Source organism: Dromaius novaehollandiae, chromosome 3 (genome assembly GCF_036370855.1).
Source record: "Dromaius novaehollandiae isolate bDroNov1 chromosome 3, bDroNov1.hap1, whole genome shotgun sequence".
NCBI classification, from domain to species: Eukaryota; Metazoa; Chordata; class Aves; order Casuariiformes; family Dromaiidae; genus Dromaius; species Dromaius novaehollandiae.
Window position 1 is genome coordinate 119,836,050 of NC_088100.1, and position 20,777 is coordinate 119,856,826.

General features: G+C 43.0%; 1 protein-coding gene and 1 long non-coding RNA gene across 8 annotated transcripts in view; one reads left to right on the forward strand and one right to left on the reverse strand.

The window, feature by feature from the left end:
• TLR5 (toll like receptor 5) lies at window positions 1-14,940 on the forward strand. Its single transcript, XM_026094737.2, has 3 exons — window positions 1-102; window positions 8,097-8,229; window positions 12,351-14,940. Exon 3 carries the CDS (start codon window positions 12,355-12,357, stop codon window positions 14,938-14,940), a length of 2,586 nt encoding a protein of 861 aa, XP_025950522.2. The 5' UTR covers window positions 1-102; window positions 8,097-8,229; window positions 12,351-12,354.
• Window positions 12,937-20,777, reverse strand: part of LOC112980102 (uncharacterized) — a 17,808-nt gene continuing 9,967 nt past the window's right edge. Inside the window, exons 3-5 of one of the 7 annotated variants that reach the window (XR_003258347.2) lie at window positions 19,022-19,206; window positions 18,199-18,326; window positions 12,937-16,898 (exon numbers count right to left, since the gene is read on the reverse strand). This is a non-coding gene — a long non-coding RNA (uncharacterized LOC112980102). Of the gene's footprint in view, window positions 18,327-19,021; window positions 19,207-20,777 lie in introns of all 7 variants that reach the window. The other 6 variants (XR_010388639.1, XR_003258349.2, XR_003258348.2 and 3 more) reach the window with 6 other exon arrangements.

The window sequence follows — 20,777 nt, forward strand, 5'->3', positions numbered from 1 at the left end:
GCCGCGCCGCTGCGCCTCGAGGGTGGGGCCGCCCTCAGCCCCGCGCGGCGCGGGGAGGCGGCGGTGCAGCGCAGCGGTCTGGACCGGGCCAGGCCGACGGAGGTGAGCGCGGGGCGGCGGCGGGCGTGGGGCGGCCCCGGCCCCGGCGTTGCCCGCTGCGCCCCGGCGGTGGCGGTGGCGGTGGCGGCGGCGGCCCCGGGGCTGCCGCCTTGGGCAGGGCGGCAGGCGAGGGCGGTGCAGGAGCCCTGGGCAAAACTCGGTGATGAAGTAGGGGAGCGTCGGGCCCCTCCCCCTCTCAAGGCGCACCTGCAGGCACGGGTGAGGCGTAGCCCCCGGGGCCCGCGTGTTTCGCCTTGAGGACGGCGAGGCGGTCTGCGTGCCGGCCTCTGCAGGAGGCGAGGCGGTCTGCGTGCTGGCCTCTGCAGGAGGCAGCCAAGCCTCGCTTTTCAAAGCACCACGTCAAGCTTCGTTCCTGAGGGTGATGCTGGGGGGAGGACAGGTGCCCGTCCGCAGTCCTTCCTGCTTGCTTCTTCAGTGCCCTGGTGCTGCTGGGGATCCCCCTGCCTGGAGGCCCCTAGGCGAGTTGGAGGAGCCCCAAGGCCATGACCAACCCTACCTGCTGCCGCGGAGCTGGCCTTCTCGAGGCCCTTTGCAGGTGTTGAAGTGCAGCCACTTCTTCTCTCTCTACCCTCAGTCTGCCTTCTTTGAGCCTCTAAGAAATAAGATGTTTTCCATGGATGGCGAGATTTTTGGCGCCTGGGCTGCATTTTACATTTTTCAAAGCAATGCATGGTTTAGCATTATTTTTTTCCAAGGCAGACATAGATTGTTAGGCCCATGTTAAAAGAAAAATAGATAGCCAAGATATAAAGTTCCTAAAAGGCACTTAAGGGTGCTCTGACAAAGTGGGATTCAATGAGGCACAAACTGCCCTGCTCTTAACCCTGGAAGAGTCCAGCTTCCTGGATGTCAGAGGCTTCCCCCTGCTTTTTTTAACACTGAAGGTTTCCATCCTGAAACATTTTGCTTCTGCAGGTGCTCAGTAATGCCTCAGTCTGATAGGGCTGAGAAGTCGACATCTGATTTGAGTATGTGCCCTGGATGTTTTGTTGTAGGCATATTTCTAGCTTAGACTCTGCCCAAACTGCAGCAGTGGTTGCTGTTTGCTTTTAAAACAGTGGCAGGTTGCTGTTCAACACCTTTAATCCAGTGGCTCGCTGCTAGGAGCATTCACCCAGGTCATGGGAGCGTTCATTCAACTCCATCCTCTGCCTGAGGGCAGATCCGACATATATCCTCCTCTTTTGGCATGCTTCACCCTTCTTGTTGAAGCTCTGTTGCTGTACAAGAATTCTAGAAATTCTTTGCAACAGAGAGGCAGGAGCTAGCCTCCATTTGGAGGGGAGGACAGGAAAGGCCTCCAGGTGCTTCTCTAAGGACAGCTGCTGGGTTGAACATCTCCACGGACAGACTACCAAAGCCGTGTTCAGAGCAGCTCTCCTCCGTCACCTCCCTTGGCTCCCATGTTGAGCACCCCCCTTTAAGCGGGAATGCATGTCTTTGACTCAGTGGCTCTTCAGTGTCATTCGCTGAGGTGGGAGAGCTGTACCAGGAGCGGAGCAGAGTGCCCGCTGTCCAAAATAACCGGTGCCTTTGTGGCATGTGGCAATGGGGCTTGGAGATAAAAGAGTTTGGATTGCACTGTGCAGGAGACAGAACTGAGCTGTTTCACGCAATACATTAATGCGCTATTCAAAGACATTACTAGCTTTCTCTCAAGAAAGTACAGTTCTTCCTCCTCTTATTGTTGAAAAAAAGGGGAAGAGATCAAGCAGGTTAGAAATATCGGTCCCAGTTGGTAGGAAGCACATGGTTATTATCTTAGGGCTGGGGTAGGGGCAGAATTTGAAGTATACCCTACACTGGGATTTCTCTTTTGGCTGTCCCTGCATGTAAGACTATAGGTCTTTTAAGGATTTGGAAATCAGGTACCTACCTTTCCACGTGCCTTGTGTAGCGACTAATTCAGGCTGCTGGCTTCCACTCTAATTGCCTGTTGTGTATAGGCTGGCCTGTGTGACAGCTCCTGTTCTCGGCTGGGTTGGGAACACCTTGTACGTTCAGCAGATAAGCCCTGGAGCTGGCATGCGTATGCAGGGCTTTCTGAACCCTAGACTTAAGATACTGTGAGCCAACAAAATAGCTAACACACAGTGACCATTTCAGTAAAGCTAGCTACTTTTCTGCCTTGTTTGCTAGTTATGGCTCCTTTGCACAACAGATGCAACACTGCAAAGTTGTCAGCTACATTTGTGAATACAGCGATTTTCACATGTGTGCACCTCCATTGGCAAGTTAGAGCTAACGGAGCAGGTTTCTTCCGTCACTCAAATGCTGCGCAAATCAGCTGTCTGCATCTCTTCCATACTAACATCATGGTTCTTTTGTCACTGGGAATTTGTGGCTTATTATTTTCTGAGTGCTTTTTAAAAACATACATGAAACTCCTTACCTCAATTTTTCTTGTTACTTGCAAAAGCAAACCTCTCTGTTGTCATTTGTCCCTTCTGGCTCTACATGTTTAGGCACCTGTCTCCATACTCTTTTAGTAGTTCCTTGGTAAGTAATGTGCCCATCCTGGGTCCCAGGAGGGAAAACATGGTGACCGTGCCGTTTCCCTCCTGCTAGCCATTTAGTCGTGTTCGCTGACTTCTGCTAACAACACTGCTGCTTTATGCATGACCCCTATTGCACTGGCATGACAGTACTGATTAGCTTTATAAAAAGATTAGCTTTTTAGCTGTGCAGGAACTCCACTAGTGACCCTAAGAGTTACAGTTCTTCCCCATCTGCCCGCTCTTGCTTCCTTGAGAATATCTATCCAATTTGTGAAAGCTGACCTCCTGTAAGTTAGGAACTGCAACCCCCAATTAGGCTGTAGTTTTTGAGAGGTTTTCTCTATTATCTCTTTGATCTTTTCCAGACCAGAGTTTTAATCCTGGCTACTTCTAGTTAATCCTTTAGAGCAGAAAGAAGGACCTTTTGTCACTGGGCTAAATGCTACTTTGAAAACCACATTCTGAAACAACAGCTACTTTTCTTAGTTTCTCAATCAGAAAATGACGGAAATGCTGCTTCCTTCAAGTGGCATCTAGTCTAAACTGGGCACTTACCACATGACAGTTTCAAAGGGGAAAAAAGTCAGCATGGATTCGGGGTGGGAGTGCAAGAGTGAGGGCAAGAATGTCTGAGCTGTGACTGTGACTGGCCATAGGTGGTTTGTGCAGCTTTCAACAAGTGTCTCTGCTGGGAAACAACTATAGCAGGGAGCTGAAAAAACAGGGATCCTACCTGTCTGCACTGAAGCCTTGAGCAGTTCATTTTCTTAGGACCTGCAGGTGCATAAGGATCCCTTGTGGGTCTTCTTCTCAAGTCTGTCATTGAGGCTCTCAGCCTTCATCAGTCCTTTTCAGCATGATGACGGATGGGGCCTGGGCACTGCCTGGGGCAGGCAGATGGACCAGTACGCGGTGGTGGGGCCCTTAACTGGACTAACCGGCCTAACTGGCTGCTCCAGCAGCAAAGAGAGCAGGCCGGCTCTGCTCAGAGGGAGCCCCTTCCTAGGGAGGGAGGCACTAAACACTGCCAGCGGCAAAAAACAACTGAGCTGGAACGAGGCCTAGAGTCAGGGGCCACAGCAAGCTCTCGTGCCTGTCAGGTTTTCTCCTGTTCCCCTACAGAACTTTTTAGTCTAGTAGATGTTCAGCTTTATTTCCCCAGTCTTCTAGAGACCACTCTGTTTTAAATAGCTGTAATAATATAATAAGAATATGGAAATCACACTGCCTTTGAAGCACGGGTGTGCTCATCTCATCATATAGTCTGAGGGGATATCAAAACAAATCTAAATGATGAACAGGAACTACATAATTAGATCCCATATGTAACTTCCGATTTCTCAAACCAGTTGTTTTTATGCTCCTTCTGTTCTGTTAGGTTGCTTAATGTCGTATCATCTTAGAGTCTCCATCCATGAAAGGGACCACCACAGTACTTACTTGTCCTAAACATACTTCCTGATTTTAAGATGGAAAGTGCTGTATTTGTGTTTAGACCCAAACGGGCCTCCTTGGCAAAGCGTGCTTGGTGCTCTTCCAGCAGAGCTGCAGCTTTGGATCCAGTGTGGCACACTGTCCATGGCACACTAGCCATGGACATCTTTCAGACTTTGCCCATGGAAAGGAGAGGCCTCTGATGATACGACCCAGTAGTCAGAGCACCTGAAGCAGTGAAAGACCTTAGTTCTTAACCTTCCTCAGGCTGAGAGGCTTCAGTCTGTTTTTGATGCACGGAAACTGCTTTAACCATTAGGCTATGAGCGCATCTTCCAGATAAGAGTATGTTTTGTCTGTCCTGCAGAAGCTTGGCTGGTTTGCAAACAAGAATGCAAGATTTGTGAGGACTTCTTGCTGAGCAGGGTTTGGAAGATAACCTCCTTGAATTATCTGGGAAGAGAACATTGGTCGTTTTATTTTGATTTGTTTAATCTCAAAAGCTAGTTTAATTAAAAAGCCATGAACAGGCCTCATTTTTAGATTCCAAAGTGTTGAGTGCAGAATTAGCAACTGATGTTACTGTCCTCTGCTTTCCTTTGTGAGTATATATCCCTGTCATATTGTTGGATCTAATCAGGATTCCCTTTGTTTTGCAAAATTTGAGAGCTATAGTTAACTGCTCCTCAGTTCTTCTTTCAGCATCTCCTTCCACTTTGTTTTACCAGTTTCCAGTGTTACAGCCTTTAGCATCTATAGATTTGACCCATTCTTAGAGAAATTGAGAGTCACAGGTAACCAGCCCAACTGTTTTAGGTGCCTTAGTGGAAGTCTCATCCCCATGACATCTAAACAACAGAGACAAATTTGCACTGTTTGCAATAGGGCTTGCTTTTTATTCTCCTTTTTGCAAGTTTTGAGTATTTTCACAGAAGGGTCAATGCAACTGGGCTGTATAGCCACAGCAAGTGACGCAAGGATGTATGCTACTGTGTAACAGCTCCCTTTCAGGAAATGAACTGCAGCACGTATGCAGTAAGTCAGAACTGTGAAAGTATGCGTTAGCCACATACCAGGGTTGTGGCACATCATTGTCCATGGTCCGTGTTAGGTAGGTTTTTGCATGCTTTCTAGCCTTTATGAGGAGACTTTGAGCTGGAGATATTTTTCTGACTGGGCAGCTAACATCCAAAATTCCACAGGCAGAAAGCTTTGGTCTTACCTTTGCATCCAGACCAAAGATGCAGGTGGAAAGAGGACAGATGCAGTGGGTGATACTAATGTAGAGCTAAACCCCCCCCCCCCCTTTATATGCAGGCTCACTTCATCCATGCCTAAGTGGAAGTACAGTGAAAAGAGAAAAGGGGGCAGAAGGGATCTAAAGAAGAAATGATGGAGATAACTGAGATTATTGTTGTCATCTCAAGTCTTAGTTTCGGAGTAGAAAGACAAACTCTCACATAAACTCCTGAGGCACTTCTTGTCCCTCACTGGTGAACTCTGTGAGACTATTTCAGCCCTAAGTACCAACAAGTTTTATGTGTATTTTGTCATATCTTACAGCTCAGCACTTTCCTGTTATCGTGGCGAAGTGGTAATGGACTATTCTATCTGCCATTCCCCTTTCCCTGGAGCTATTCCAAGCACCTTATAATCCAAAAGGTGCTTAGCCAAAGCACCGATGGCCAAAGATCAGTTATAAATGTACAAAGATCAGCTATTTAAACACTAATACTGTTGTCCGAAAAGCGGATTCGTTGCCCGGTGTGCAATGAGCCAATAATTACACACTCAGGAGAGACATTTATTTATTTATTTCAGAGTTGCGCAAGCCTGGGTGCTCGGTGGTCTCCCACAAATCGAGCACACCCCCCCAACTTTTCAGGTAGCATTTATACAAACAAATTGCCAGATTTGCGACTTTCCCTTGTACACTGATTGGTTAGTGATTTCTTCATTCCCTGGGTCCCACCCCTGCTTCTCAAGGTCCTGATCAATTAACACTGCCCCAGCTAGGTCAGTAGACGTTATCTCCCAAGGTCCTGACGAAGAGGACATAATCCAGACCCCTTAATTAACACTGTTTCAACAGTGAGAGGAGGCTTTGCTTCCCAAGGTCCTGGCACCCAAACAGGCCTTATTTCTCAGCCTTGGCATCCTCCCTTCTGGAGAGTGGGGCACAGGAATGCAGACTGCTTGTAACTCCCTTATCTTTCCAGCCTGCACCAGCTCTGAGGCCTTTTCTTAACGAACTAGGAGCGCGGCCTAAGGCTTCAGCAAATTTAGCTACTTATGCTAAGCAAGTGTGCAGCTACTCATGCTAAGCAAATTCTATCTAAGATAGAAATTATCCAAATCTACCTACTTCAAACATTCTTTCTGAGCTTCTCAGGGTTGCCTTGTAACAATACCATCAGAATACAAACATTTTCCTAACATTTTTTCTGAAAAGTAAACTGGGTTAGAAAGAGGAAAGAGGAGAGAAGAAAGAATCAGGATTGCTTTGACTTCGTCATGATTCTTCTTTCAGAATTCATGGACTGAATCAGAAGCCTTTGAACTTTGAGAGTCCTCTTAGCCTTGTTTGTTTATACTGAATCAGGCTTATCTTGTAGCTAAGCAAAATGTCCTCATCCACTCAAAGCTTCCAAACTCCTCCTGCTAATTTTTCCCTTTTCTCGGTGGTTCTTTCCTGCCCATATGCTTGGTATCAGCAGCCAATTTTATTATTGGTGATACTGGTGTATGTCAGTGCTGTACTTTGCCAGCTTCTGTCAGGAAGGTCTAGGACTAACTCCTCTAGGAATCAGTTGATCCCTTGCCCCAAAATGATTTAACAACTGATTGTTGTTTCTGGTCTGGGAAAGACCTGCTGCAGCGTTTGCCAGTAATTTTGGATTCCCTGTTTGCATAGAGGCACAATGTGCTAGAACAGTTTCATACTAACATTGTAACTACTTCAAACTGAATTCAGAAGCTCTACATGCTCAGGCTCGCCAGTTTATTAGATCTTAACTATACTTGTGTCCCTGCAGTATCCATATTAGGCAGGACGGTTATGCTGGTGAAAGTAAGAGGGGGGCAGAAGTTGGCAAAAATTATTTTTATAAGCACCTAAAAATCAGAAGTGAAACATTTAAAATTATAAGATTTCTACATTGAAACATTTATTGATGATAAGATTTGAAATTGGAAAATTACTTCAAATCTTAGAATTGGCCAGAAGCATAAGTGTTGCTCCAGTCTGCCTAGAAACCTATTAATAAACACTGTAGCAAACTCTGTCATTTTGGTTAGATGAGCAGAAAACAATTTCTGTTCAGTTAGCCTGAATCTGGAAATGTACATGTAGAACTTGGCTTAAATATAGTATGAAAACATTCACAAGCAAAGTTGTACACTGATGATGAAACCCGTGTGCAAATCAAATTATCAAATTTTAAGTTAAATCAATGTAACTTTATGCACAAAGCCCTCTCACGGTAGAAGAAAATCATATGTGACCATTAAGATGGTCCCTCTTTATGTCTCTGTAGTGTGTAGTGCATTTGGGTATGGAGAGGGAAAAAAAAGAGGAATATTTTCCATGCACTGATTTTACAGACAAGAAGTATATTCCAAAGTTGTCTGAGCCTTTCTTTCATTCCTCCATTCTTCTGGGGAGATTTTGTGCTATCTGTGGTAAATAATGGTGTTTTGCATACAGCCATCATGATAAAAGCAGCACCCATGCAGCCTGCAAGTGAGCTTTCACATCCTGCTGTTCCAACAGCAAGGCCTTTAGCTTCAGAGCGGGATGGGGGGAGGCTTTCAATTTGGCAAGAGGATTAAAGCTTTTTCCCTTGGTAGGCTTGCAGTAATTAGAAATGAGGCTTTCACACACTTGTCAAAAAATACTGCTACCTTTATAGACACACGTGTGCACAGTGTGTGCACACTCACCCCCCCCTTCCCCTGTGATTCAGTGACCTACACAAAATGGCTTGGACTTCCTCGTCAAAGTTAGCACCAGCAAACAATTTTCATTCCTTTTCTTTTGTACAGATAATGAAAAATTCACCAGCTTTACCTCTGCCTAGTCTTTTTTTTTTAATCCACCAACCGCATCCTGAATGCCTGAATGACCAATATTCTTGATCTGTCTTCACAGAATTATTTCAAGGAGTCTGTTCCAGAGGTGAGTGCACAATTCCTCTTGCTGACTAGTCATTTAGGAAGTGTCTCTGTGGAAGGAGATCATGGTCACTGCAGTAGGTTATTGAAAAGATTCCTAAACTCTTCAAATTTTTGTGATAGTTGCATCAGAGACTGGGCTTCTCTAAAGTCTGTCCAAACAGCTAGCGTCTCTGCTGCTTGGTTCCCAAAACTGTGGCAGACAGATCAGAACCATTTAGGCCAGCTGCTAATTTTCATTGGCACATACAGTACACTTCTGTTCAGTTGAATTGGCATGCGCTGGTTCATATTGGCCTAGGACTGAGTGGCGGATGCTGGGGAGGCTGCTAAGGAGAGTGAATGTGCTGCCGAAAGCTGATTCAGCACAAAACCACTCCTGTGACTGCAGAATTTCCTTGCATATCACTCTTCTAAAAAGCAAGTGAATACTCTCAGCTATCAGCAAGGACAAATATAGGATGTTACCTATTCTTTCTTTATTTGGCCTCCAGTGCATTTTTGTTGGGAGGCTGGAAAAGGGAATGGTGAATGCTTTGTCACTCTCCATGGGAAGAGTTGTTACTCTTAACTTCTTTCCTGGCTTGTCTGCACAGGAAAGGTGACAGTATTAGCCGTCCTCTTCAGCTGTAGTTTCAATACGTCAGGCCCTGCTCACTGATAGCATCTGCGGGTGTCCTGAGGTGTGAACAGCTGTACTGACCTGGACAGGAGCTACAACATCCACTCCCCAATACTGTCCGTTCCCTTCCTTTTTTGCTGTGCTGGTGAAGGCTTCTTGCTGATTAAAACAAAGTCAACCAAAATGAGTTTTAAAAAAAGAGTTAGTGCAACAGCACAGGTCAGTTCCAGACAGCTCAAATCAGCCAGATCTGGTTTTACTCATTCAGAAGCATATTCTCTGAGCAGTCTGAGACCAGAGCTAGAATATTGGTACTCCATAAGCATGTGCTTGCTGCCTTTAGATCTAGCTAAAAATATCTGTCTTCCAGTGTAAAAGTTCCTTCCTTTGATCTGAAACATGAAACATACTCTGCTTAGGACTGTCCACTGCAAAAGCATTTGATCCATTTTTCTTCCTCCTCCTACTTCTGTCCTTCCCTTTATCACTTCCCCTTTCTGACAACGCCAGAGTAGAATGAAACAAAATCTCACATGTTGGGCTCTACTTCTCTAACCTTCATTGCCACTATTTTCATTAACAAATTAGCCATTTACACAACTCTTCATCTCCTTGTGCCTGCACAGGCAGGTAAGTGGATAGGATGATGGTCATTTTGTGGGAAGAACGTTCTTCCCAACACTCAGGTGCTCACATACAATGGTGCAGGATTATGTAAAGTGCTGTGTAGAGGCATTCTGTTAAATTAAAAACCTTTGAGAGCAGTAAGCATTACTTATTGCTGGCATCTTCCTTCTGCTCTCAGAGGGCCAAGATTTAGGGGAAAAAGTAGTAGTTGCACAAAAAAATTGAGGGAGCAAACTCGAAACCATCCTTGTCACCAAACGTGAGCTGAAGTTGAGCGTTAGGGCTGTTAAGAGGTTCTTAGAGATGTCTTCAACTTATAATAACGTGGAAAAGAAGATAGATGTAACAGCAGAGGCAGTTGCAAATCTTTCATCATTTTCTTATTTTCTCATAATAAAAATAAAATTTTATTTTTAATTAGAAAACATTGGGTTTTTTTTTTAAATAGCTCCACTGTAAACATTTTAAGCTCTTTTTTATTGTAAGCTGAGATACATGTCTATTAAATTTTGATTTCCAAAATACTTTGTCACTCATTTTGGTAATGCTGTGACTTTGACCAAATTTTAAAAAACAGCCATGGTATTTGGGCAAATGGCAGGAATAGAAATTTAAACATTTGAAAGATAAATGTAATTAACAACTACTTTGTGCTAACTGCATGATACGTTTGTAACGTTATACTGTGGTGTCAACAAGAACCATCATAATAGTTAGCAAAATAATAAAAGGGAAACTTGGTGTTTTGTTTTCATGGTTCAAGCAAAGAGAAAAGTAAGAAGTAAACATCTTGAATGATCTAGTGTATGTTTACGTAATAACCTACAATATTTTGTAGTAATGTAGTTTTAAATATCTTTCTAATTTACTGATTGTAATGTTCTCTTTTAACATGGTGGGTCAAAAACAGAGGATAGAAAATACAGTTATTAGTTCTGGGAATAATTCCCCATAGATGCAGTTAAAATCTCTAATAGAATTTTGATATTCACTACCTTCAACTTGCTTTTCTTTGGAGCAAATACTAAAATCCTTACTGAGATAAAGTATGAATGAAATTTGAATGCCAGGACTTTAGCATTCTATCCTATATTCATAAACTCTTTCACATTCAAGAATCACATCTGGTCCCAAAACCATGAGATTGCCTTAAAAAATAACAAGAATAAAAACTTAAAATAAGTTGTAGGATATGAATTTTTCCCACTTGGTGTTTGAGCCTTTAGAGTTGACATTTTCAGGCTCATCTTAGCAATCACTAGTTTTTTAGGTACTTAGAAGTTGATTTTTGAGTTTGAGGACATCTCCAAAAAAACATTAGGTACTGTGAGAGTGTGTCAAAGTTGTAAGATTTGATGGTATTATAATGTGCTTGTAATCTCTGTTCAGCAGATAGTCTATAAAAAAATGGGCTAGCTCTTTTATTTGGTGCTTGCAGTGTGAGTATCATAATGGTTTCTACTGACATATGTTTTTCTTTCCCAGAAGTCTGCACACTTTGCATGATGGCAACAAGCATAAGGTGGTTTTAGTTCTGGAGATCAGTATTCTGCATAGCATCTTCCTAATTTGTACTTGTGCTCTGGGCAAGCTAAAGCTTTAAAGAAGCTCAACTGATAATAATAATTAATGAGAGTTACCTCTTTTTAATCACTGCCTCAAAGCCCAACGGTTTTTTTCCTTTCTGAAATATATTTACTTAGCTGCCATTAGATGTCCACCAGGTATTTGGTTCCACAAGGATTTACTCTAACCAATTTTTATGCAGATTATGCCAGAGGTTACAAAACTTCTTCTGCTGGTTGTTAGTCAGTAAATCATTTCAGTGAATGCTTTTTAAAAAGGAGAGGCAGATGGTTGTAATCTTAGTTTACAGGTTTTTAAACTACAGTACACAAACCACCACTTCAGGGCTAATAATTTGCTCTGTTCTTTAGCACGCTCAATAAAAAAAGATCTTCCATGTTTTGAAGATGTTCTTGTATGAGAGAAAGAGAGAGAGACAGATGGCACAATGCAGGGAAAATCCGAAGAGGGTCTAAATTAATAAATGCCTTCATCAGTGAGTTGCATAGTTTGTTGTGTACCTTTTTCTAGAACCTGGAAATCTACAGTTCATCAAATGTAGTTTCTCACAAAAATGTGAATTTATGTCACGTAATTAGTGACAACAAGCATGAACTCTCACAGCATTGCTTCTGGCTACAGCATTTTTCTTTTCCTTCATTGCCAGCCTTGTTCCTGCCTATATATTCAAAACTGTTTTACCACTTTTTTAAGAACAGTTTCACTTTGCAGGGTTAAGCTTAGGGTCATGGAGCCCCAGATGAAGTCCCTCTCTTTAAAATTCATGGCTGAGTTAATGCTCTGTTACAGCAATCTGAATTCCAACCAGCTTCACTGGTTACCCTCACAAGGAGAGGGCTCAGGGAAAGACCAGCATGGTGCCTGCTCTGTTGAGATGATTGGATTATTGCCCTTGTAGTCCAAACTGTTGAACCCTGTTTGGATAACTGATTAAGGAATTATTTTTAAGCTAATGTGCTAGTGTTATCACTACAGTGATGCAAATTAAAAAGCTGGGCCAAGATTTTCATGCTTAACTAGTGGGGTTTGGGTACCCATCTTAAGATACATAAAAGAGGGTTACTTTTCAGGTATTAGGTGCTCACATCTCTTTGGAACCCATGCTCTGAGCAGCCAGGTATCAGCTGCCTATTAGACTTTCAGAGAAAGGATAAATCCCAAATCACTAGTCGTTTTTAGTGTGACATTTGTCTTTTATTGTATAGCTGTTAAAAACCCCCTACACAACCTTATTGGGTAGCTAGCCAATTGCATAATTAATTCTCACTGTCTTCACTTTCTTCATACAGAGAAATGATGTTACATCAACAGCTAGTACTTGTCTTTGGAATATCTCTAGCTAGAGATATATATGCATTTAGAAGCTGTTATTCAGAAGGCCAAATCTCCCTGTATTACTCCTGCAACCTCACAGATGTTCCACTTGTGCCAAAGGATACAGTGAAGCTATTGCTAAGTTTCAACTATATCAGACAAGTGAATGCAACTTCATTCCCACTGCTGGAGCACTTGTTGGTGCTGGAAATTGGAACACAGCATGTCTTTCCTGTTATCATAGGAAAAGCAGCTTTCAGGAACCTGCCAAACCTTTGTGTCTTAGATTTAGGTTTCAATAAGATTCTTCAACTGGATCTTGATGCTTTTGTGGACTTGCCAAATTTGACTGTACTCTGGCTGTACTCCAACAGTCTTGGAGACTCCATCCTGACGGAACGCTACTTTCAAGATTTGAGGTCCTTAGAAGAATTGGATCTTTCAGGGAACCAAATCACAAAACTTCAGCCTCATCCCTTATTTTATAATCTAACAGTCCTGAAAATTGTGAACCTGAAATTCAACAAGATATCCAACCTGTGTGAAAGCAATCTCACCAGCTTCCAAGGAAAAAATTTTTTATTTTTGAGCCTCAGTTCTAATGAATTATACCATACAAGTTTAATGGCCTGGGCCAAATGCCCAAATCCTTTCAGAAACATTACGTTGAACTCACTGGACCTTGGTCACAGTGGTTGGAGCACAGAGAAAGTCCAGTATTTCTGTACAGCCATAAAAGGGACCCAAATCAGTTCTTTAAAACTTAATTTTCATACGATGGGTTCAGGATTCGGCTTTGATAACTTAAGAAATCCAGATGAAAATACATTTACAGGTCTAGCAGGAAGTGATCTTCATTTGCTCGATATTTCAGATGGTTACATTTTCTCTCTCAATTCTTTAGTCTTTCAGAGCCTTGGTAATTTGGAATTGCTGAACCTTTGCAGAAACAAGATAAATAAAATCCAAAGGCAAGCATTTTTTGGCTTGGGAAACCTAAAAACTCTCAATCTCTCAGGTAATCTTTTAGGTGAGTTGTACGATTATACTTTTGAGGGGCTACATAGTGTAATGCATATTGATTTACAGCAAAACCATATTGGGATGATTGGTCAAAAATCATTCAGTAGTTTAGCAAATCTGGAAATAATTGATCTTCGAGACAACGCCATTAAAAAACTCCCTTCTTTTCCAAATCTGACTACTGCCTTTTTAGGTGACAATAAGCTAATGTCTGTAGCTGACAGAGCAATAGCTGCAACACATCTTGATTTAGAAAGAAATTGGTTGGCAAACCTGGGTGACCTGTATATACTTTTCCAAGTTCCAGGGTTGCAATTTATCTTCTTAAAACAGAATCGCTTCTCTTACTGTGTGAAAAGAGTTAATGTTATAGAAGACAATCAGATAATCTATATAGATCTAGGAGAAAATATGTTACAGCTTGTGTGGGAGAGAGATTTATGTTTGGATGTGTTCAGGGCACTCTCCAAACTGCAGGTTCTACATCTGAATAACAATTACCTCAGTGCTCTTCCACAAGAGGTTTTTAGAGGTCTAACGTCTCTTAAAAGACTTAATCTAGCTTCCAACCTATTGTCTCATCTTTCTCCTGGGATTTTTCCACAAAGCCTAACAAACCTAAACTTGTCTGGAAACCAGCTTTTCTCCCCTGAGCCTGAAATCTTTATGACTTTGAGAGTCCTGGATATAACACACAATAAGTATGTCTGTGATTGTACTTTAAAGAGCCTACTACTGTGGCTAAATGAAACCAATGTAACCCTAGCTGGCTCGCAATCAGACAGATACTGTGTATACCCACCTGCTTTTGCAGGGGTACCTCTGTCTTCTCTGCTGTATGATGGTTGTGATGAAGATGAACTCCAGCAGTCTCTCAGGTTCTCAGTATTCATCTTCACCTCTGTCACCCTGGTAATGTTTCTGATGGCAGTCGTCATTTTTACTCGCTGTCGGGGGATTTGTTTCGTCTGGTATAAAACTGTCACAAGAACTTTGATAGACAGCCATCAACGAGCAGCTGGTACAAGTGAGTATAGATACGATGCATATTTGTGCTGCAGCAAAAATGACTTTGAATGGGTCCAGCATGCTTTACTTAAACGCCTGGATTCACAGTATTTTGACAAAAACAGATTTACCTTGTGCTTTGAGGAGAGAGATTTCTTGCCTGGGGAAGAACATATCAACAATATTCGTGATGCCGTTTGGAACAGCAGGAAAACAGTTTGCATTGTGACGAGGCAGTTTCTCAAAGATGGGTGGTGTGTGGAAGCCTTTAATTTTGCCCAGAGCAGATACTTTTGTGATCTGAAAGATGTCCTCATTATGGTAGTGGTTGGGTCACTTTCTCAATATCAACTGATGAAACACAAGCCAATTCGAATCTTTTTACAAAGGAATCGGTATTTGCGGTGGCCTGAAGACTATCAAGATATAGACTGGTTTTTAAATAACCTTTCTTGGCAAATTCTGAAAGAGAAAAAAGTGCAAAGAAAAGCCGGTGGTATAGAGCTGCAGACTGTAGCAACACTCTCACGCTGATACAGTATGGATCGCTGCCTTTCTAAATATCCCATTTCCAGCTGTGCCATGGGAGGAAGAAACACAAGTTTCTTCAGCAAAAGCAGGTAGAAATGCAACTATTTCTGTCTAGATCTTACTAAACATGGAAACAGCTTGAAAGAAACCTGCAAATACAAGGAAGTGTAATTATTTTATGGACTAATACACACATTTTCAGAAGGATTAAATGAATCATGGATGCCTCGCATTTTGGGTTTCTCAGCTTGAGAAACTAATTCTAATTTTCAGAGTGCTACATACTTGCAGCATACTTCTCTCTGTTTCAGTGGGAGGAGGGTGCTTTTTTTTTTTTTTCTTTTTTTCCTTTCTAAAGAGACCATGGTAAAGTAGGGGTGGCACCCAAATATGCTTTCATGTATGGCCTAGCCTGATCACTGGTTCATGGATTACTTTCTTCTGTGCTTTCTGACCTCTGTAACTTTTCATGCCCTGTTTCAAAGGAGCATTAGTGTTCCCTAACTTTACCTTTGAAATGGGTGGAACACAGGTTTTATTTACTTGCTTACCCCTCATTTAGCCTCAGCTTCTCAACTGGAATAGACAGATTTTGAACTTCATTCATCCCTGTCCCCTCCACAACTGTGCTTGGTGGTAAAACTACAGTCACTGGGCTACCTCATTTGCTGCTGTTCCCCTCGGGGAGTTTTTCAGGTGAGCTAGCGCCTGCCCTGCAGAGAGAAGGGAGCAGCCCCTTCCCAAGCAGCGCTGCATCCAGCGTGCTGCCAGCTCTCACGGGACACAGCAACCGCGCGGCACGGGCCAGACTGCACTGTGCCTCCAGCAGGACTCCAGCCCCGTGCGAGAGAGGCGAGCACCGAACTACCTCAGCAGCTGCGAGGGCTGCACACCGGTGGCACGGTTGGTAGCCCAGCAGCTGCCAGACAGCTTTTGCCCTCCGGGAATGGAAAGTGCAGACAACAACCATGTAACTTGGGTTGTTCTCTGTGCAGCCTATGTCCTCATCACTGCTAAGATTTTTTTTCTGCTCCTATTGAAATAGTTTTCTAGCATCATTGCCATCTGGTGCCTTACCTCTTCTCTAAAACTTGTGCCACTGTTTTGTCCAGGGATTTGATCAAGGTCATTTTAATAAAAGTCTGACTCAGTGTGCACTGTTATAAAACCTGCACCCTTTATTTTGGCTGTGACGTGTTCCTTTAGTAAACCATTCATGTGGCTTTATATATTTAGTGAACAAAAGCTTTCCAAACTTATTTCAATATGGACTGAGTAAGTTTTTCACTGTAGTAAAGAAGCAGGGATGGACTGTGATTTATAAACTGGTTACCCAGACCTTAGCTGCCTACAAATACTACTGCTTTAACTATTTTGATAAAGTATTATCCACTTCATGTAAATGCAGTCATTCGAATATAGATATGCCCGTATATACCAATACATACGATTTATACTGCTGTTAACTACTACAGTAAATTATTACTTCCTTCTCAATGGGTGTAGTCATTCAGGAATATCAAAGGGCCAAACCTTGGAAAATTTTGACGCGGCGGGGAGGTGAGGGACTGTGCTCAGGAAGCCCTGGGTGGCGCTGTTGGCTCGGGTAAGCGCCGGGGCTCGTCGCCCACCCGCCTCCGTGCCCGCCGCGCTGCCCGTAGGGCCAGACGGCCGGGCCCGGCCAAGGGCCGCAGAGCCGGCAGCCCTGCCTGCCCCGGAGCCCCGGGGCTTTTCGGGGAGCCACCGCCCGCCCTTCGCCCCAGTGCACCGCGCAGAGTCCTCTGAAAACGCCCAGCTTACCCACCCCAGCCCAACAAGTGCAAATAGTTACAGACATCCTCGTGAGTCAGATGTTACACCCAGGAATACTTGGCATTAACTAACATCTGTGGGTTGCCAAGCAGGAATGAATCTGTCCAGCCAAGGTCACGTGCAGGTCTCGGCTGTCGGCATCTCTGGAGCTGTGCATGGTGTAAGAGATGGGATATTTTTTTAAATGTGCCGGAGAAATTCCATCTGAATGAGCATCACAATCAAAACTTTTTTGGTCAAGTGTTGACTGACAGCCCTGTCCAGTTAGGACCTTACTGTGTATTTATAAGGCACTCCTATCACTTCAGAAACTTAAAACTTACTTCAGCTAACCTATGTATGCAGGAACTATTGAACAAGCAGATGCAGAGATTACTGAGATGGCTTTACCGTGGCTTTGACACTTCGTGTGAAATATTTCCATCTACTTCATACTTATCCTGCTGGTGGGAGATGGCTAACATAAACCTTGCATTTACTTCAGTCTTTGGAAAGTTCTGACCTTTTCATATGAAGATTTTAATAAGAACTTCCTGAGAAGATAAAAGCTGTTGGATGAAATTTCATCCTCTGCCTCAGTCCTTATATACCACTTTGGAAGCTTAAGGAGTTCAAAAGTGTGTTAGGAGGAGCTGGGAAAACTTCCTTCTACCACAGAGCAGCTTAGAGCCAGTAGAAGTAGCTCCCATCTGGCCCCTTGCAAGTTGTACCATAAAGGCTGGGCAAAAGGCAGAAAGGGATTTTTGGAGAGCATGCTACTGGACCGTTCCTGATTGTGGAGTGGTTCATAGGCATGCAAATACCTTCAATGGGAAGTTTTAAAAAGATCTGAAATTACTTTCTTTTTTACTCACTGTGAAACCACTCCAAGCTTTAGACTCTCAGAGCAAATACGGTTGGTACAGTCTGTCCTATACAGTGAAAAATTCTCTTAAACTGGTGATAGGACCTTTATCAGCACTTCTATGGAGTCACTTCTTAAATGACAAAGCCCGGGGGGATTGTTGAGAAAGGGCTTGCAGACTTTATACTGCTCTGCTCAGCAGAAACCACAAAAGCGTCCTGTACAAAAATGGAGAATGACTATGCCTAATGAATTAAGGCCATAAATCAAGCCTCAACCTCATGACTATTGATCAGATTCCCTTTAGGCTCACTGGGAACATTACTGCTCTATTAGAATTTTATGGCTCTTTAGTTAAGGATACTCTCATCATTTTTACTCACCTTACTTGCTGAAAGACATTAACTTGTTGGAGAGCATCCAGAATAGGGTGTGAAGTGTGACACTGGCTCTGAAGTAAGCTATTAAGACGGAAGCTGGTGCATTTATTTGCAGTAGCAGCACGGAATATTCAGAGGACACTGACTCAGTGCCACACGGTATCAGCTGTGAACTTAACAGTAAGAGCCTACTCCCACCATTGCATCATATTTTATAAACATTACCTGGTTGAAACAAGCAGTGCTGTTCAACAGTTAGATCTAGCAAACCTGTCCAGAGTCCACAGATTATATAGGCTCCTCCGAGAAATCAAAGCGCACAGGACCAGAACCCAGAGTCTCCAAACATATTCCTACGGAGGGAAACAACAGAAGTCAACAACAGTATGCTCACATGTATTACAGTGAAACCAGACTTCTCTTCTCTGTCCATCCAATACGCATACTAGACTCAGCAAAGTATCAGACAGTTACATTTTGCTCTCAAATTGCTAACTGTGCGATCCTCCAGAAGATCTACCTCTATTAAATCATACAGGCTGTCAGCTGGATGTGGCGGTACTGATATATTTGTGTGGTCAACTTTCATTGTCCCAAGCAATTATGTTTTTGCTAATCCCTCCTCTTAAAGACTGTTCAGCATGCAGGCAGATCTACCACCAGGAACTTTGCTGTTAATTTACACTTGATACTCATTATTGCACCCACCTCAATAGGTATACTACCTCTGTGGAAAACAGCAGCATAGACAAGACTACAGACAGTTCCCTGTCTAGAGTGGGATGCTCCTATGTACGTTGCTTAGAATCACACTGCTTTTTTGTGTGTGTTGCATCATTAACTCAGCTTATTTGCTGCCTTCTGGGTCTTCTTCAGCATGGCAGCTGTCCTACCTCTCACTGCCAGAGGGCATCTGAGTTTCAGATTATTATATCCCACCTTTTCCATTTCATATGGTGCTGATTATTTTACAATAGCTTTAACATGTTCTTTTCTTGCTGGAACTGTGAATACCAGCAGTCCAGTTAAATCACAAAGGAAGACTCACCTGGTAAAATACTTTACCCTTACAGACAAAGAGCAATACACAAGCAAGTGGCAGGAGTGAGTGGTGAGGTCACTGCAAACAGAGAGGTAGCACATCCAAATCTTGGGAAGATCAAAGTTAGGAAGGGTACATATGGCTAAGTATCTTGCTGTAGAAAGGGGACTTCTGGTCCATGAAAAAAGAGTCTTGAAGCAAGCAAAGAAGACAAGGAACAAGATACATCTTTAGGGTCTGACTCTGTAAACATGATCAAACATAATGCACTAGTATGGTAAGCAGATTAGCTTCAAATGGGACTAGCACTAACAGATATTTGCAAGATTTCTTTGCAGGATGTAGTACTGCTAAGAGCAAGCATGCAGTTTTGTGAAATAAGGCTTCCAAAATCAGAAAAGTGGTGTAAAAAGCAAAAGTTTAGAAAACAATAACAAATGCCTGGTATTTGACCATGTAAAACCACATTTTTGTGCTTTCTGCTTGATTATAAGAAGGTGGAAACTCATTCAATGCACGAATCCAAGAGCCAGGACTTTAAGAAATAGTCCAAGAATTTCAGGACTTTTGCTTGAACTGTGAAGCAGGGCAAAATTAGTCAGGCTTTGAGTAAGGAACAGCTTTAGAAAGCCAGTGAAGAAAAGATTGGCTGGCCTCCCCAGCTTCCCAGCCTGCTCTGGGTGGTGGCCTTCCATCACATATGTCCTCCTTCATTCTTGCAAGATTTTGTTGTTCTTGCTGATAAACAGGATTAGCAAAACAGTGGCCTTGTGTGCAAAGAAATATCTTGAAGGCGAAGCGACAATAAGAAGTCTCCCTACACGGACAAATTTACAACCCGTAGTCCCTGCAAGGCCTTTGCTCATGGTTGTTCCATTAGGCCGCTCGTCAGTCTCAGATAATGTAGCTGACACCTTTGGGATGCCAAGCAGCTCATTTGGCTTTTGGGTATAAGAGCTTTTGCATACGCAGCCTTTAGTTAGCCTTTTGCTGTTTTGCTCCTTGTAAAGAAGAGCTGAGCATCTTGGTCTTCAGCTTCACTTTGCTGCTCCTAGCAGCTGTAAAAGCTCCACGTACCAGGAGCAGAACTGCAGACGCTGCCCCACAGGTATTCCCTTCAACTGAACAAGAGCTGCAAAAGCCAAGTTTAGGAGCTGAGGTTTACCCAGGAGGCCACCGTAAACACAGACACAAACTACGGAGAACATTGTCTGGATGCAAAGCAGGTGCCAGAAATTTTAAATTCAACCCTTTTAGTCAACCTTGTATCACAGCTAGACATTACTGTTGGGCCTACTCCTCTCTTCAGTGATTCTCTCTTGCTGTTTCCACAGAGCTTGACAGGAGGTTTGTCTTCCCTTGCTACCTCTCCTTTGCTTTTTGTATTGTATACATACAGCATAATGGTTGCCAAAAATAAGTCTACATTTCCTTTTCAATATGCGAAAGTCAGTATAGGTATGACATGAGTTATTTCATAGTGCAAAGACTATCTATTCATAGCAGACTCTATTTGTTTCAGATGTGGTTTTCCTTCCTTTTAGATAGCCTATTGTTTGTCTTTTCCATTTGTATTAAAAATAAAATCTTTGAAAACTGCAAGAGAGAAGAATATATTCCTTCAGAAACTAACAGTTCTCTAAACAGGAAAAAGCTAACCTTCCTGTTGACATTATGTTCAAAGAAAGGAAGTTGGGATTTTCGATGATAATAATAATTACATGGTATGTAAACATCAGTAAATATCAAAGAAGGCTTCGCT

Bases quoted from the DNA above. Each gene is read 5' to 3' on its own strand.
- TLR5 (XM_026094737.2), top strand. From the start codon at position 12,355: ATGATGTTACATCAACAGCTAGTACTTGTCTTTGGAATATCTCTAGCT.